At 38.1% G+C, this 19,106-nt stretch overlaps 1 protein-coding gene across 9 annotated transcripts in view; it reads left to right on the forward strand.

Moving 5' to 3' along the window:
• The window catches only part of TUBGCP3 (tubulin gamma complex associated protein 3), an 82,477-nt gene that overhangs the window by 51,494 nt on the left and 11,877 nt on the right, over positions 1 to 19,106 (forward strand). For 8 of the 9 annotated variants that reach the window (XM_023752450.1, XM_023752453.1, XM_023752454.1 and 5 more), the window contains 6 exons: positions 801 to 911; positions 1,483 to 1,591; positions 6,635 to 6,824; positions 9,120 to 9,255; positions 10,333 to 10,401; positions 14,693 to 14,828. In XM_023752450.1, the coding sequence (XP_023608218.1) occupies positions 801 to 911; positions 1,483 to 1,591; positions 6,635 to 6,824; positions 9,120 to 9,255; positions 10,333 to 10,401; positions 14,693 to 14,828 (751 nt within the window). The remainder of the gene's footprint in view (positions 1 to 800; positions 912 to 1,482; positions 1,592 to 6,634; positions 6,825 to 9,119; positions 9,256 to 10,332; positions 10,402 to 14,692; positions 14,829 to 19,106) is intronic. The other variant, XM_023752451.1, reaches the window with a different exon arrangement.

Here is a 19,106-nt window from a genome sequence, read left to right on the forward strand (position 1 = left end):
TATATATGACTAAAAAATGAGAATGGCCTCATTGGAATAGCAAGCGAACTGGAAACAATAGCAATTTAGTTTTCTCCTTATCATTCCTTGTTTTTTCTGATGTCAGCTATCAGGCTGGTTGGTGGGGGAAGCAAATGTGAGAAGCGTAGTAGACAGGGGACAAGCTTCTGAGCATGGGTGGTTCTTGGGCAGAGCTACAGGAGAAAGTCACTTCCTGTTGTGCCATTAGGTACACTGGTGCTGGCCATTCCCCTATGTCATGGTCGGCTTGTAGCCGACAGTCTGAGCAGAGTATGTTAGCCTAGGCACCTCTTGTTCCTGACTCCGGGCTCTGCGAGAGAGCCACAGAGGGCTGGCACACTGGTAGAAGGAGACACAGCTGAGTAGATGGAAGTAACAGACGGAAAACTATGAAGCAGGCATGAATTGAATATTCAAACAGCTCTAGAAGTCGGTATGTTTTTACTAAGGTCCGAAGCAGATTCGGTAGTCTTCATACTTAGATCTTTGCTGATACATGGTAGAGGCCGTAATTGATATTCATAATGAAAACCATGAGTCTTCAAGAAAGAGCTTAACTTGTTCTCCTTATACTTTGGTTTTAAAAGTCTGGGAAATATGTGATTTCATTTGGAGGGATCTCTCAAACGCTTTTTAAAACAAATTTTAGTATATAAACGGTAAGTTTCCCTGTATCTAGAGAACTTTGCTTTCTAGAATAACATTCTTCGATATTGCTGTTAGGTAATATTTTGCCATGCATATAGCTTATTAATGTTTCAATGCCTCTTTGTTTTCAGTTTTTTGTAGCATCAGATCCTACAGTTAAAACAGATCGACTGTGGCATGACAAGTATACTTTAAGGAAGTCGATGATTCCTTCATTTATTACGATGGATCAATCTAGGAAGGTAGGATTAGAAGAGATTTTTGGGATTTTGATATTTTAATGCTATCTCAACCTGGATCATGTGACAAAATTAATCTTCAGTTAAAATTTTGTTGCATTTTAGGATTAGCATTCTTTTTTAAAAATTTTTTATCTTTATTGGTGAAAGTATTACAGATGCCAGGACTTCATCACACTATTATCTGGGTTCATGGATTATGCATATATGCATATAAGTTCTTTGGCTAATCTCTCCCCACCCACCCACCTCAGCCTTCCCTCTGAGATTCATCAGTCTGTTCCATGTTTCTATATGTCTCTGGATCTATTTTGTTCATCAGTTTATTTTGTTCATTAGATTAGGATTAGCATTCTTGAGGCGAAGTATATATTAATTGGATACATCAACATATTAATATGTGTTTGTTAATAACATCTTTTCAGTTCCTAGAATTCACTTCATACCATCCCACATGTTCTTGTTATTTAATTTTTAATCAGTTAATTTGTTTCTTATGAATATTTGTTATAGTTGGATGATTGACCATTTTAATTTTATATAAAGGTGACTCTAGGATATTTTCTTTTTTTAGGTTCTTTTGATAGGAAAATCAATAAATTTCCTGCACCAGGTTTGTCATGACCAGACACCCACTACAAAGATGATAGCTGTGACCAAGTCTGCAGAGTCACCCCAAGATGGTAGGATGATGGTCGTTGTGGTGATGGTGGTGGGACTGTGATGATGGCGGTGGTGATGATGGTGATAACGATAATATATATTGCTTGAAGTACTTTTCGTTCAACAGGACTAACACATTTTCTAAATTATTATCTAAAAATACTTTAATACAGGTATAATGTGTATAAAATGTTTATTACTATTTAAATGTTGCTCGCCTTTTTATATGGTTAAACAATAAGTGGTGGAATAGGTGTAAACTGTTTTACTCTTATTATTTTTTAATCCTCACCAGAGGGCATGCTTAGAGAGGGAAGGGAGAGAGAGGGGGGGAATAGGAGGGAGGAGGAGAGAGAGAGGGAGGGAGGGAGGGAAAAACCATCGATTTGAGAAAGAAATATTGAGAAACACTCATCAGTTGCCTTTAATTGGGGATCGGCCCTGCAACCTAGAAATGTGCCATGATTGACAGTTGAACGGGCAGCCTTTCGGTGCACAGGACATCAGTCAACTGAGCCACTCCAGCCGGGCATGTATTGCTTTTTTTATGTAGTGACAGTATGCCAAAATAAGAACATAAAGGAAAGAATGTTGCTAATGCTAGCCACACTTTGAAACTCAGAGGCTTGTCCAGAAATCAGCAAGGATTTACAAGTGTTTATTGTATTGAAAATGCTAAGTATCTTTCTGCCTGCATTAAATGACTTATGGTTATTCCTCATTCACTGCTATTTTCTATTTTTTCCATTTGCTGCCTGCCTCAGCCTCAACAATTTTATGGTATTTTGTGTCTTGTCTATATTTGCTATTTAGATTGTCATCTTGGTTCATTCAAGTTTACTTTTCATATGACATTGTGGTAACTATAGGGGAAATAATATGAATTCTCCATGGCTGTGCCTTTCATTAGCTTATAATCTAAATGAGTAATAGAGGCTGCTTGAACCTGAGTCTCGTTTTCTTGCCTTCCTCCCTTAACAACATGAGCTTCAGCAGTCGCTCCAGCTTCTCCACAAACTGCCGGACCCTGGGCTCCATGCAGTTGTTCAGCCACTGGGCCCAGCCAGCCAGCAGAGGGTTCAGCATCTATGCAAGTGCCGGGGACTTGGGCTCCCAGATCTCTGTGTCTCACTCCACCAGCGTGTGGGACAATTGGGGGTCCTAGGGCCTGGCTGCAGGGATAGCTGGGGGTCTGGCAGGCATCAGGGGCATCCAGAGCAAGAAGGAGGTTATGAAATGCCTGAGTGACCACCTGGCCTCCTACCTGGAGAAGGTGAGAGGCCTGGAGGCTGACAGTTGGAGACTGCAGAGCAAAATCCAGTAACACCTTGAGAACGAGGGACCCAGGTCAGAGACTGGAGCATTATTTCAAGACCGTGGAGGACCTGAGGGCTCAGATCTTTGCAAGTTCTGTGGACAATGCCTGCATCTGGGTGACATCCTAGACAACAGCAACTCTATACAGTCTATCCAAAAGATCGTCACCTACAGGATTGTGGATGGAAAAATGGTGTCTGAGGTCAATGACACCAAAGTTCTAAGGCACTAAAGGCAGCAGAATTGGGGTACCCCTTGGGGGAGGGGGCAGGAGGCCATTAAAAAGTTGAGAAATTAAAAAAAAAGGTGTGCAGTAAAGTAATAAATAAAAGGAAGAAAGTGATAAATGAATTGAGATGTACAGATAAAGTGTTTTAAGTATATAATACAGTAGAGAATAATATTCTTAGTTGTAGACACCATATAGATCACTGTATAGACTTGCTATATAGGTCACCAGATCTTGTAACCACTGTGCTACTGTTTGCTTCTTTGAGTTTAACTATTTCAGATTTTACATATAAGTGATATTGTACAGTATTTGTCTTTCTGTGTTTGGCTTATTTCACTTAGCATAATGTCCTTCAGGTCCAACTATATCACAAATGGCAATTGCCTTTTTAAGGCTAAACAATATTCCATTATATCTATATATTACATTTTCTCTACCCATTCATCTGTCAATGGATATTTAAGTTGTAATTGTAAATACCTTGGCTATTGTAAATAAGGTTGCAGTGAATATGGGAGTGTAGGTATCTCTTTGAGATTCTGATTTCAATGCCTTTGGATAAATATCCAGACATGGAATTAATATATCATATGGTAGTTCTTTTTTTTTTTTTTTTGAGGAACCTCCATACTGTTTTCCATAGTGACTGAATTAACTTACATTTCCACCAATAGTGTACAAGGATTCCCTTTTCTCCACATCTTCACCAACATTTGTTACTTCGTGTCTTTTTGATAACAGCCATTTTAACAGGTGTGAAGTGGTATCTCATTGTGGTTTAATTTGCCTTTTCTTGATGATGAGTCATGTTGAACATCAATTCATGTACTTGTTAGTCCAGTGTGATTTTCAGTATCTTAGAGAACTCACTAGGGCAGACTTTCAGAATGTATTGAAAATGTAAACTTCTACAAATGGAAGCATAAGATATACCTGAATCATCCTATATAATATAAGCCTAATATGCTAAGTGTCCGGTTGTCCATTCAACTAACCAAAGCGTAATATGCTAATGATATGCTAAGGCCGCTCAACTGCTCACTATGATGTGCACTGACCACCGTGGGGCAGACACTCCAACCGGTAAATTAGCTTACTGCTGGGGTCCGGCCAGTCGGGACTGAGTGAGATGGGTTGGACACACCTTGGAGCCCTCCTGCGGTCCCTCCCCAGCTGGCCAACCTCCCACGTCCCTCCCCGGCCCCGGATCGTGCACTGATGGGTTCCCTCGGCCTGGTCTGCCCCCTCGCGCAATAAGAGACTCCTTGGGTTTCAGCCTGATCCCGCTCAACTCAGGAGGGCACCACTCGGCCAGAAGTCAGGCTCACGGCTGGCGAGCGCAGCAGCGGTGGTGGGAACCTCTCCTGCCTCCGAGGCAGTCGAACATTCCCTGAGGGCTCCCGAACTGTGAGAGGGCACAGGCCAGGCTGAGGGGCCCTCCTCCCCCTGAGTGCATGAATTTCATGCATTGGGCCTCTAGTTAAGGAATAAGAATGTACAGGGAAGCTCTGGATGGTATGTCTTCTGCTAGGCCACTTTGGGCTAAAACTTTTAAACTTTTTCTTTGTAATGAAAATCTTTAATGATTCAAACATGGTATAGGAAAAACATTTCTGGGAGAAAACATCTGGATTTTTAAAACTACATAGATCAACAGAAATATTCACTTTCTCCATAAACTAGGTACACAGCTCACTGAGTAGTGTCCTCATGTTATTGCATCATCATACTTCCCCTTCTACAGAAAATAGGGTATGTTTTCCTCAGTGTGGGCACCCTGCTTTTCCCATATTAATGTGTAATTGGAATAGTGGCAAAGCTAAAATAAGTCCCTTTTTTTCTCTCTCTCTCTTTCCAATTTATTATGCATCCATTTAGAAATATTTGCCTATACAAATTTTTATGTTTATAGTTCCCTATTTCTAGCACATACTTATATATATTTACATATATGCACACATGGAAGCCTAATGTACTTTGAATTTTCTCATTGAATTGTATAGCTTGTAGTTTGTTCCACATTGCACATAAAAATCTATCCTACTCTTTTTAATGGATGTGTAATAGTCTATTGTATGTTTGTATTTTTCTTTTGTTTTTTCTCTCTCTCTCTCTTTTTTTTAGTAATTGTTGTTGAAAGTATTACATATGTCCCCCTCCCCCCCCCATTAACCCCCTTCAGCACCCCCACCCCAGGCTTTCACCACCCTATTATGTGTGTCCATGGTTTATGTATATATGCATACAAGGTCGTTGGTGGTTTGCCTCCCACCCAACCACCCTCCCCTGCCTTCCCTCCGAGGTTTTGCACTCTGTTCCATGCTTCCTAAAATAGGTTCTTCTTAATGGGTCTATTATTTTGAAGAAAAAATAAAAACAATTCTAAAGTCTTCTGATATTTCCAAATTGATAACAGGTAGTAAGGGAGACTTAACCTGGACTCTGCAGACCTTGCCTCTTCTTGTTTAACTTTGAAAAGTAGTGTTCTACCTTTTTATTTTTTAAATATATTTTATTGATTTTTTACAGAGAGGAAGGGAGAGGGATAGAGAGTTAGAAACATCCATGAGAGAGAAACATCAATCAGCTGCCTCCTGCACACCCCCTACTGGGGATGTGCCCGCAACCAAGGTACATGCCCTTGACCGGAATCGAACCTGGGACTCTTCAGTCCACAGGCCGACGCTCTAGCCACTGAGCCAAACTGGTCAGGGCTGTTCTACCTTTTTTGAATCTTAGATTGTTTCTTGACATTGGGATTATTTGCTAGCTCAAGTGTTAATTATAGTTTTTATATAAAAGTAAGTATATAGATATAAATGGTTTTGTGATAAAAATTAGCATTAAAAAGCATTGTTAATCTTTACCTGTGATTTCTTTTCAATTTAAAACTGTGGAAATGATGGGTTTTTGTTTGTTGTTGTTGTTTTTTACATTACTGCTTGCAGTTAGGCTTCTTTGTTGGTGACTATCTGCTCTTATTACATGTCCCCTGGAAAATCTTCAGATCTTTCCTTAGTTTACTCTCTGATAATGGCTTTATGACAACAGCACCTAACCTTTACACTGAGTTGCACAATCCACAAAGCTCATTACATGTGCCATTCTGTTTATTCTTCAGACTAGTTTTGAAATGTCTTATAGGCATGTGTAGGTGATTCAACTTTGACCCGCCCTGTTCTCTTTGCACTTTTCAACAAAGTGAGATTTTTGAGTTAGTTCCATTGTAAAAGGTAATTTGAACTTTTTCAAAAATCTGTGATGAACGGTGCTGTTAGGGGTCCTCCTGTAGGTCACAATGCAAATGTCTGCTGTAAATCCAGCCAGACATCAGTATTTTCAGTTTCTTGGGCTCTGGACTCTAGTTTGCCTCCCAGCCCATGACCTGTTTGGGCTGCCACCAATGCCATTTGCAGGCATTGGCAATGACTTGTACGTGTGTGTGCCTTCAGTTTTTCCTTTGTTAAAATACAAATTACGTATGTATGTGTACTTTTCCTTTTGTTCTTTACAGCTGCAGACTTATTCACAGATTTGGAAAATGCATTTCAGGGGAAAATCGACGCGGCTTATTTTGAGACCAGCAAATACCTATTGGATGTTCTCAATAAAAAGTATAGCTTGCTGGACCACATGCAGGCCATGAGGCGGTACTTGCTTCTCGGTCAAGGAGACTTCATAAGGCACTTAATGGATTTGCTCAAGTATGAAAACCATTTTGATTTTCATAAATATACAGTAGATTTCAACATGATAAGAGTCGTACAATTTTTGTTTAAAGAATAAATGACATTAGAGGGAAATTTGTTGAATTTCTATACAACATATGGTAAGATAAAATCGGGAAAAGAAAATTGTCACATTGTCGTGTGAAAGTGTCCTTATTTTTGCTTGTTCTGTGCTTTGTCTCAGGAGAAGCCTGTGCACTTCACGAACACTGTGGCCCTGGCAGTCTAGTGTATGAGGAGCACAGCATAGTCACAATTGGCTTTGCTTAACTTTGAAAGTAGTCGTAACAAGAAAATGTATTTTAAGACTGAACTTTTTAGTTTAAATTGCTTCTTGTTCTAAAAGTAACTCAGAAAAACAGCGATTACTACTCTTTTTGTTTTGTTCCATTAATTAAATGTGCCCTTCCCCTCTGTCCATCGAGATGCAGACAGCTCTGTACCAGAGCCCGTCATGCTCCTGGCTCTAGAGTAGACAATTAGACCCTCCGGATGCAAGCCGGGGCTCCCAGGCAGCACTGGTGAGAGTGAGCATGCGCGTGTGGGCCACAGCATGGGACTAGTGATTTTCCCAGGCATGTAAGAATGGAAATTACTATTATTTTTTTGGTGTTCCCTTTAGGACACTTAAAAAAGTATGTTACTTCTCAATCATATCTGTGCTAATCAAGCAGTTGTTTCAGAATCCCTTAAGGGGCTTGTTGAAATGGATCGCTGGACCCACTTATAGAGTCTGGTTCTAAGATTTGGGGTAGAGCCCAAAAACGTGCATTTCTAACAAGGGCCCAGCTGAAGGTGATGCTGCTATGTGAGAACCCCTATTTCAGTCACATAAGCTCCTGTTGCCCCACCTCTAACTAGAAATCAGTCTAATTATAAAAAATAATCTAGATTTTGGGGGCATATATGACAATAACTGACCTGCATGCTCATGGGTAATGTTTGATTGATTAGCTCATGAAAGAGTTGATTATCTGCTAAACATAAACTCTTTGTGATTATACTTACTCAAATAGCATGTCTGCACTGTAAGTAGAGAAGGGGTTGCTTGTTAGTTAAATACCGGTCATGAGGCCACTGCCTGTTGGAAGGGTGAGTGGTGATGAGTGTTTTAAGGGGAAATGTTCTTTAAATGCCAGAAGGGTAAAATGGGAGTACATGTGAGGATGTGGGATGAGCAGACCCATTGGTGTAGATGTGCAGGTTGACATAGAGGTAGAGATTAGCAAGGCGTTTCTTACAGTTTAAAGTTAAAGCAACATTTAGAGGATGGCAGTAATACAGATCAGATCACTTAGCTGATTAACATATTAAAACTATGGTAGGTTTTAATATTTAGAACGGGTGGGGAACGTCTGGCCCAAGGGCTATATAAGGCCTGCAAAATCATTTGGTCTGGCCCTGCCAAGGCATTAGGGGAGAGCTAGTTAAATGTTTGACCAAATATAGCAGGCTAACTTTTAAGTTGGTAATTTTGTGTGACCCACAAAAATGATGTTATGAATATCCAAATGGCCCTTGGCAGAAAAAAGGTTCCCCACCCTTGATTTAGAGCATCTCATTTTTGGTATTAAATGAAAAATTTATTTCTTCTCAACAGCATGTTTTAAGTCTAGTTTTAAAGGGGAATGCCATCAATGTCTCGCTTGCCTCAGATTTATTTGAGTGAAACTAAGGCCCCTTTTCACCTGTCCTGCCTGGTCTTTTAGTGCCGTGAAGGCCTGCAGTGGATAGGGTTATATGCACATGTGGGGATGATAGGCTGCATTCTTAACTTGGTCAGCTCTTGGTCACAGTTTCATATTTGGAAACTGAGATATTAATACCCTTTCACGAATGTTTACTGATGATGCAGTAGTTTTTAGCCTTTAGAATCGTGACACCCACCTTTATCTGATTGTTTTGATTTAATGAAGAATCTTCCTCCCAGTGGACCCATGTAGGAAATTTTACACTAGTTCATGCTACTATTGGCCAGCCTCTAGTTGGAAAACTTTATTTGTTAACATGGATGGCACTTTTAAATATTTTTCATTTAAGCTGAATAAAAATTAATTTTTTTTTGAAATTTTAAGGAAATACTTTATTTCCCCCAATACTTGTTGAAATCCTATTTACAGTTAATTCTGGAAAAGTTTTGTTACCATGTCATATTGGTTCCATTTGTCTTTAGTTTTTATAACTTGAACTCTTTTTATAATTTTAAGTTTCTACACAGCTCATTAAGAATTCAAGTAACATTTTCTTTTTCTTTTTAAAAAATCTGTTAAGACCAGAACTTGTCCGTCCAGCTACGACTTTGTATCAACACAATTTGACTGGAATTCTCGAAACTGCTGTCAGAGCCACCAACGCCCAGTTTGACAGTCCTGAGATCCTCAAAAGACTGGATGTGAGGCTGCTGGAGGTACTGTAGCTCCAGGTTCTGTATAATCCGCACAAAGCAGTGAGCTCTCCCCGACCAGCACCTTTCCCCTGATGTTTTCCATGTTGTTTAAGGCGCGGCTAGTCTAGTGGGGAAGAGCCATTACTGAAAGACTGGGCAACCTGAGTTTGAATCCCCACTATGTCGTCTGTTATGGCGTCATCTTAGACAAGTCACTGCCTGTCTACACCACACTAGGTTTCAGTTCTCACCTTACAAAGGGCTCTTGGGCAGAGAACATGCAACACTTATCACGGTGCTTGGTGGCCGTCATGGATGCCCAGTAAATTGAGGTACTGTTAATGGTAACGTTGATAGGTGGCACAGTGATGAGGTAGAATTATAATAATAATATTTATCAAAAATAGATGTTTTTAGCCCAGCCGGCATGGCTCAGTAGTTGAGCATCAACCTATGAACCAGGAGGTCACGGTTTGATTCCCGGTCAGGGCACATGCCCAGGTTGCAGGCTCAATACCAGTGGGGGACATGCAGGAGGCAGCCGATGAATGATTCTCATCATTGATGTTTCTGTCTCTCTCTCCCTCTCCCTTTCTCTCTGAAATCAATAAAAATATACTTTAAAAAATGTTTTTAGTTTTAGTTTGATAGAAGATAACATTTCTTAGGGAAATGAGTATCATAAACATCAGATACTGTTTGCTTAGCTATGGTAAAGGACCATTAGCAGGACCTGTTGGGTTTTTAAAAATATATTGATTTTTAAGGATTTGGAACATATAAGGCAGTAGGTTTTGTCATAAAGAAATGGTGATGAATTTTAAATACATTTTATATATTCATTTAAAAATATTCCATTCATTCCAAAAATATTTGTAGAGCACCTACTGTGCACCTGTCATTGTCTAAATGCTGAGGATCCAGGAGGTACAAAGAAATGCAGTTCTCTGCTGTCATGCAGCTAACACTCAAAACTGTTGAGCAGTTTTTAAAAATTGGGTTTTATTTTATTACCTTTACTTTGAGGATTTGACAAGTTCTTTGGCATTAAGCTTAACACTGGTGGCAAGTCCTGCAGTTGTTTGTTTTTGCTCTTAGGTGTCTCCAGGTGACACTGGGTGGGATGTCTTCAGCCTGGACTACCATGTTGATGGACCGATTGCAACTGTAAGATCATTCTGGGTATTTTTATAATAGTCACAGCTATTTAGCTTGCTAAGCATTTTGCTGTTTTAGAATTGACTTTCTTCTATAAGAACTTCTAATTAAACTGATCACTTGACATCTACGATATACTCAAGTGAATGAATATTTAAGCCCAAATTGTGTGTGTGTTTTAAATAACCATTAATGAGTGCTGAAATGGTGTATTATTTTAAGAATTCTTAAAAATATCAGTTGTTCCATCACAGGTTTCAGCAAGTATTTAATAAATGGATATTCATTTTGTTCCATTATTCTTAGACTGTAGTAACTAATTTAGGATAACTTGAAAGGAACTATAAAATGTATTTTAGGGAAGTTGTATTTTTATTTAGATAAAGTTTGATATTTAGTATTCATTTCAACTGATGAGGAAATAGCAGCACTATTGTTCATAGTGCTTTTACCATGCTTAAAGGAAAGTACTGTTTCTTTTAACAGTTACCAGGTCATGAAAGATTGACCAGCAGAGTTGCCTTTTTTGGGCCTGCAATTTAAATGCCCCTTCTTAAGTGCTCATTCTTTCTTTATTCAGACTGGCATGGAATCTCCTTGGCCGAGATACCTCTTTAAACTTATTTCAGCCATTTTTATATCTGAAATATTGAGAAAGGACATTCATTTTTTTAATTATTGGGAAAAGTATTCTGTTTAGAAGTAATATATTTTGGGTCTAAAATTTCTCCTTAGTGGTTCTTGCAGAGTTTTGACTCCATGGCTGTTCTGCCTCTCAAGGTATAAGCCACACGTGCTGCTAAAATACTTTCATCAAAGCCATACCCTCCCCCTTTTCACTTCCAAGTTAACAGATTTGCCACTGGCAAATGGCTCTATCATGTCTACTGTGAAAGGTAGCTACTGGTGCAGTTCTTTTTACAAATAAGCTACTAATGTTTAAACTTTACCAGATCAAATCTACCAGATTTTAAATGCGTAACTGCTCGCAAATTTAAGTTTTGCTCATATTCAAGTTAATTTTTAATTTTTTTATTATCAACCTCATACAACAATTTTTCTAGTTTATCAACACATACATGTTTAAAAGTGATATCTTTACCTAGCAAATGCTAATTTGGTCATTTTGAAGGTCAGTCTTCATATTTTAAGAATTCAAACTTGTCTTAGCAGAGTAAACAATAAGCTAAGTTAGTAAAATATTTAAAAGATAAATACCTTGACCAAAACTATAAATCAGTAGTTAAACAGGTTTCTGCAACTGATCATAAATTTCAAACTCCATATTTTAAACACAGTTATTTTTTTAGAGAGGCATGGAACAGGCCAAGGATAGGAATAAATGTTTTCACATTTGACTTATATCCTAAACAGTTTTAAATAATTTTAATATCTGAAATGGGATATTTTAACAAATTATTTAAATTAGAAATTTTTATATTATCTAATTTGTTAATATTGTATACATTAAATATTTTTTCATAGTATAAAAGATACCATAGTAAAAACAGTTGTATCAGTTACTTCACAAAATATAAGTGCCTTGAGTGATAAAGTGAAAATGGTCTATAAAACTGAAATGGTTATTTCATAATATTGCAGCTCTTACTAGTGAGTATCAAAGTTCATGCATTGCAAACCGTGTGTATACACTATTAAGCGTGCAATATTTAAAATTTTTTTAGAGTTTTGAAAACTCTAGTAGAGTTAAAGGAAGTTTATATAATAATATTTATTTAAAAATACAAATTAAGGATATATTCCTATCTATGGCCAATAGGTACCAACTCCAGTGGGTTGAATTGGGAAGGAGAAAAGGGTCTCATAATTTGATTAGCAAGGTCTTCCAGAGACATCTTATGGGAAATGATCCCTGGAATGTCTGGTCTTTGCCGTTCCAGTCTTAGGGTTAGTTTATGTCCTGGGTTAGTATATTTTCAGCTAAATGCTTTACCTATAGTCATATTATTGTACAACTGCAGGTATTCAGACTAATATTAGAAATTGAAATAATTTTTAACTATCAGATTAAATTTTATGCAGTGGTATGCAGAAATTACAGGAAAGGTAAGAGAGCACGATTGCATTTAAAAGTATACTCTTAGAGTCAAATTTTGAGAGAGTATGGTTTTCTGCTTTTTCCCTATTAAATTAAATTACCATATTATCTATTCCCTTTCTATTCTCATTAATTGAGATTGTCATTTTTGTACAGTTAGTTATAATAGGTACATATCTTATATTAGCTATATAATTATGTCTTATATAACATATAATTTTAGCTTCTTATTAACTCTGAAAAGGGATGTGGAAAGATTATCTTTAATCTTCTCTTTTTGATAATGGGCAGGATAAAATCCAGTTATTTCTGTCATTGGTCTCCAGAGTATTAGATAAGGTATCAGAAGCATATTTGTTTACTTTTATCTGAACTTTATTTTACAAATAGGCGATGAACTGAAAAAATATATACCTAGCAAAACTAAAATGTGAAGGATGTTTTCCCCTGTGTAAATGCAGTGGAACATGAATTGTTATTAAACAGAATTTCTGTAAATCAGGTCATGTTAAATGTGCTCGGGAAGTTTGGTACTTAAGGGAGCCCTGTAAGATATTATTTGTATAGCAAGGAATCCTTTAATTTATTTGTAAAATTATTTAATTTGGTCACCCTTCATTTAAGTAATTGCAAGAATATTAATAGTGTAAGCAGCACATTAAAATGGGTAATTTCTAAAACATTCATAGTTGGTGTTGGAGTCTCTCAAAGCAGCTCCTAATCACTCCTATTTAGACATGTAATCATTAGTATTGAGCACCTACCAAATACTGGCACAGAAAAGCATACAGAAGAATAAACAGATAGTCCTTGTAAAAGGTAAAAAGTGCCAAGAATATACCAAATAAGACAAGGTAAAACATTCTATAATTAAGTGCTAAAATTGTAAGGGTCAAGCAGTAAATGTTCCGGGTGTCTAAAGAGGGGAAATGGTGAGACCGGGAAAGGTATGGCCTTTGTCCTTGAGGCACAGGTGGGGTTTGGGCAGAAGAGAATGATGGGCTAGGTCAGTGATGGCGAACCTTTTGAGCTCGGCGTGTCAGCATTTTGAAAAACCCTAACTTAACTCTGGTGCTGTGTCACATATAGAAATTTTTTGATATTTGCAACCATATTAAAACAAAGATTCATATTTTTGATATTTATTTTATATATTTAAATGCCATTTAACAAAGAAAAATCAACCAAAAAAATGAGTTCGTGTGTCACCTCTGACATGCGTGTCGTAGGTTCGCCATCACTGGGCTAGGTCATAGGGCAGTAATGTGAGTCAAGGCCTAAGGGCGTGAACGTACAAAGCTGGGCACAAGAATGAGAAGCAGACTTTAGGAGAAGAGCGTGCACAGCCTTGACCTGCTGCTGAGTGCCAGGCCCTGCTCAGACCAGTTACTTTCAGTAACACATGTAAATGGGTTCTCTGTAAATCAGGTCATGTTAAATGTGCTGGAGGCATTAGAAAGGGATGAAAATGTGCCCATGTCGGTGCTGCACACACATGTGTGTCAGAAAAGTGTTGGACTGAAATCTGCAGAAAACCCTGTTACCTTTATGCATGGGACATACTTACACTAGAAAATTATTTATGGTTTATCTAACATTCAAATTTAACAGGGTGTTCTGTGTTTTTATTTGCTAAATCTGGCCACTATAGGAGGGAGGTCGGCATAGAAAGCAGGCCTGGCCCTATCCCTACCCACAGAGCTTATTCTCCCTGGTTGTGAAACTACTGTCTTCAAAAGCAATAAGTACATGTGTTCAAATAACCTGGAGGCCTCTTTTCAGACGAGAAGATTCTTCTTGGTCCTCCTTCCATGAGATTCACCACCCTCACCTATCCTTCAGGTGGGTGGGGGTAGAAAACACTGCTATGCATTTGGACTTGCTGTGAAGATTCCACATTTTAGATGAGGGTTAGGCCAGGTTTAAAAATCTCACTAGACCATTTACTAGCTGTGTGACCTTGCTTAGGTCTCTATTTCCCATCTGTAAAATTGGCATATTATTGTGAGTTTACTTGGCAGGCTGCTTAGCATGTAAATAATCAATGTCGTTGTTATATAATGATACTTTCTTAAAATGTACTATATTAGTTGCTTACATACTACTTAGCATCTATTAGAGTTATTGTGTGTTCTCTGCTCTGGCTTTTTTGTTAAAAAAGAAAAAAATTATTGAGACCTGTACTGGGAGAATCCTTATGTCACAGAATACTATCAGCCTGTCTTCTGCTGTTCTTTTTAGGTGTTCACCCGAGAATGCATGAGCCACTATCTAAGAGTGTTTAACTTCCTTTGGCGGGCCAAGCGGATGGAATATATCCTCACTGACATACGGAAGGGGCATATGTGTAACGCGAAGCTCCTGAGAAATATGCCAGGTAACCCCCATCAGAAGGCAGTCAGGTGAACTGTGCGTCCCATCTGGTGCATGCATACCAGCAACTTCACCCTCTGTGCTGTGTCCAGCAGTTTAGCAAAAATGAAAGTTGTCTTAAAAGTAATTGAACTGAAAAGTGCTTCATTATTGTGCGTTTGGATTGGGCTTTTGTGATAAGGTTCACTTGTAATACTGCTCATCTTGATCTCAGTGCAAATCAGAAAAACAGCAACATTGAGTCAAGTTAGATTTTTTTTAGACTATGAAATTTATTTTAGAATCACATTTGTTTTTCACTATAGTATTTATATGTGTACTTTAATTTAAAAATAATTACTTTTAAGGAAAGAAAGTTGTTTAATAAATCACTGACTCGCCGAGGCCGGTTTGGCTCAGTGGATGGAGCGTCGGCCTGCGGACTGGGGGGTCCCGGGTTCGATTCCGGTCAGGGGCATGTACCTGGGTTGCGGACACATCCCCAGTGGGGGATGTGCAGGAGGCAGCTGATCGATGTTTCTGACTCTCTGTCTCTCTCCCTTCCTCTCTGTGGAAGGTCGGTAAAATATATTTAAAAAAATAAATAAATAAATAAATAAATCACTGACTCATTTAACATTCACTTAGTGTTTTAATTAAAGTCTATTTGTGTATTGCCTTGATGTTTTGTTTTGGTTCATAAACCAGAAGATGGACATATTTTATAATATTATTTTGCAATTAAAAGCTATAGTAAAAATTCTCATGTCAGATAGTCAGTTTATTTTAATGTTTTAAATATTGAATGATTTCAATTATGAATAATTTTGAAATCTTTATATTAAATTTGAACAAAGCCTTTGAGAAAATATTTCAACAAGTATGTCTTTAAAGAAGAAATAAGCTATTATATTCTTAATCTTTTAATTGGTAAAAGTAATTATTTAAAAAGAAGCAGTTGTTTAAAGGAAGGCAGACGTGACCTCTGCTTGCTATTTAGGTCAAGGCTGGTCCTTGAGCCAGCTCCAAAGCTCCAGGATAATGTCACCCCAGAAGCCTGAGGTCTAGAGAGCACCTGTCCACGTGCTGACATATGGAATAGACAGTTTTTACTGAGTGTCCGTGTTTTCTCTGTTGCCAGCAGGTCTTTTCCAATGGATCATGATATTCCTGCTCTTGGCCTAGCTTCCTCTGGACTCATTTTATAGAAACTTAATCATAGGGATCCTCTGAAATAGCTGAGAAGGAAGTGAGGGGGACATTTTCTTTTAAATGCTGTAATGGTTGTTCACAGTAAATATTGCCTTTAGCAGCCACTTTCTAGTAAATGTGGAGTGACTGGCACGTGGGTGCCTCTTGAAAGGAGGGAGGAGGAGGAATCAGTTGAGGAGAGAACCTCCCGCTGTCTCCCGGCTCTGCATCTCAGGAGCCTCTCTCGTGGTGTGTCACAGGATTACTCACGTATTCCCTGGGTGTGCACTCGCCAGTTACTCAGTTTACCTGCAGTGCTCCTTCTCTGCGTTCTTTTTAATACTGTTGAGTAGAGCGGTTCTTAGCTGTCACTTCTCTGTGCCAGCATCTTTCTTGTCTGATTTAGATCAATCCCAGGTGAAGCAAATACTTTGTCATTGTATCACTCTTCTCCTTTCAAAATAAGTATTAGTATTATGTTTAGCCCTGGGAAATCTAAGCTCTATAACAATTTTAAATATTAGCTGGTTCTGATACATTTCTCTGATTTGAATATCAGCTTAGCAATGTCTGTATAAATTTGCTTTTCTCTTGTATTGAGTAATCAGCTATGAGTTTTGTTTTCTTTCAAAGATAACTTATACATTTGTTTGATCAGTTTTCTATGTATGGGAAAAATATATTTATCTTTTATAAAATCAATAACTTTAATTTTACTTGATCTTATTATGTATAGTTTAGTTTCAGCTTCTTTCACTAATCCCTTTTCCTTAATAAAACTTCTAGCTCGGCTAGGGTGACTCAGTTTGGTTGAGCATTGTCCTGTGCACCAAAAGGTTGCTGGTTCAATTCCTGGTCAGGGCACATACCTAGGTTGCGGGTTTGATCCCCAGTCGGGGAGTATACGGAAGGCAACTGATCGATGTTTCTCTCATATGTGATGTTTCTCTCCCCCGCCCCAACTCCTCTTCCTCCTATCTAAAAATCAGTAAAAACATATCCTTGGGTGAGGATTAAGAAAAAAAACAACTTCTAAAATATTTTTAATAGTATAATATTTTCTTTTTAGTTGAATGTGTAGTCCTTTTATTTAATCTTTTTCCCCCACTAATATAAATAATGCCACAAGCTTTTTTTTTTTGGTAAGTGTATATTTATATAAGCCTCTGAATATTTCTTTAGAATAGATAAATTGGAAATGGAGAATTGGGAGGTTAACAGGCATGAATTTTAGTTTTACTTTATACCTGCTAATACTTAGTGTTTCTGTTTCCACTTTATTGGTACGTATTGTCTGTTTACATTCAGGAAAGTTAGAATTAATTTACTTCCCCATAAGCACAGCTCTCCCTGCTTGAAAGTTGTCTGCATTGCTATTTTTTTAAATATATTTTATTGATTTTAGAGAGGAAGGGAGAGGGAGAGAGAGATAGAAACATCAATGATGAGAGAGAATCATCGATCGGCTGCCTCCTGCTCGCCCCCTACCGGGGATCGAGCCTGCAACCCAGGCATGTGCCCTTGGCCGGAATCGAACCTGGGACCCCTCAGTCTGCAGACTGACGCTCTATCCATTGAGCCAAACCAGCTAGGGCTGCATTGCTATTTTTGTGGCTAACATTGGATTATTATATTCAAACAAATTATCAGTTTGATAGGTGAAAATGGAGTTCATTTTAATTTTAAAAATGCCTTTAAAATTATTGATCAGTGTCAACACTTCTTTTTCTCCTCCCCTCCCCTCCCCTCCCCTCCTCTCCCCTCCCCGTCCCGTTCCCCTTCCCGTTCCCCTTCTCCTCTTTCTCTTGTCATTTGTGTTTCTTGAGGGAAATTGTGTGGTTTTTGACCTTGTTTCTGTTAGGGTGTAATGTTCTTACCTTTCGTTTATAAGGAAGTGTTTTAAAGTTGTTAGTGGCCAGGCAAGTTAATGCACAGAAATCAGCCAGGTAGTTAGGCTTGTTAATGCAACAAATTTAGGAATGTCCCGCCAACCATAAATCTGAGGCAAAAATATAAAAAGATTCTATAAAGTACTTCTGTAAACATCCTTTGGAATTCTACACGTATGCACAGTGTGTGTAGGTGGTTTGATCATATGTATAGTATCAGTAATCATCACTCTAGAAATCATTTTAATAATGTTCATCAACATAAATGGGTTGGAGTAAATAGTTACCCTTGAAAATGATGTGTTTAGGACAAGCGTTTTTGATAATGGTCTACCCAGATATTTATACCCATTTTTATTTATTTGCCATTCAACTGAACAAAAAATAGTTGTTGATACTAAAATAGTTTAAAGATTTTTTTCCAGTGGTATGGAATTTTGTTTTTGGTTATATTCAGTTAATCAAAAAAGTATCTCTATTAATGGCAACTAAACTTGTATTTCAAATAACATTTAACAAAATGAAGTAGACAAATGTAGGTAAATAAGTTTATATTCTTTCTCAGCCTTCTATATTGGGAGGGAGTAAATGGAGGATCCCTTTCCCAAAAGAGTGGTATTAAAATAATGTCTTTTTGTGGTCTTCATTAAAAATAAAATTGCACATGGTAGGGGCGAGAGAGGTGGTCAACTCCCTTATAGGTGACATGTTGCCATGGAAGTGTTATGGCATTTTGTTAGTTTAATTGACAGCTATTTTTCTTTCTTGGTAGTTAATATAATAATGACGCATTTTACACTTGACAGTGTTCCAGAGTGAGTGAAATAGCTTAAAGATGAACAGACATTTTCTCTTTAAAAGTTTATTTTTGTCTCACTTTTGTATGTTTGGATGAGTAAGTAGTCCTGACTAATGATGCATTCATAAGAAGTTCTCTCTGCTGGACGGTAAGCCGAGTGCTTGGTTTGTTAGCACAGATGCTGGGCTGCATTGTCCAGCTCAGTCCCCACAACATCAGCATCGGGCTGTGCTCTCAGACTATGACCTCAGGCTGATTTTCTCATCTTCTGCCTCACTTTCCTCATTTGGGTTATCAGGATTAAATCTGTATAAAGTACATAGGCCAGCGCTGCCTCGAGCGAGCACCCTGTGTACAGTTGTTGCAACGTGCCTGATGATACAGTGGACGGATGATGTCTGCAGGAGGACCTTAACCAGGATTA

The sequence above is a fragment of the Myotis lucifugus genome, unplaced genomic scaffold (genome assembly GCF_000147115.1).
Source record: "Myotis lucifugus unplaced genomic scaffold, Myoluc2.0 scaffold_33, whole genome shotgun sequence".
Lineage (NCBI taxonomy): Eukaryota > Metazoa > Chordata > Mammalia > Chiroptera > Vespertilionidae > Myotis > Myotis lucifugus.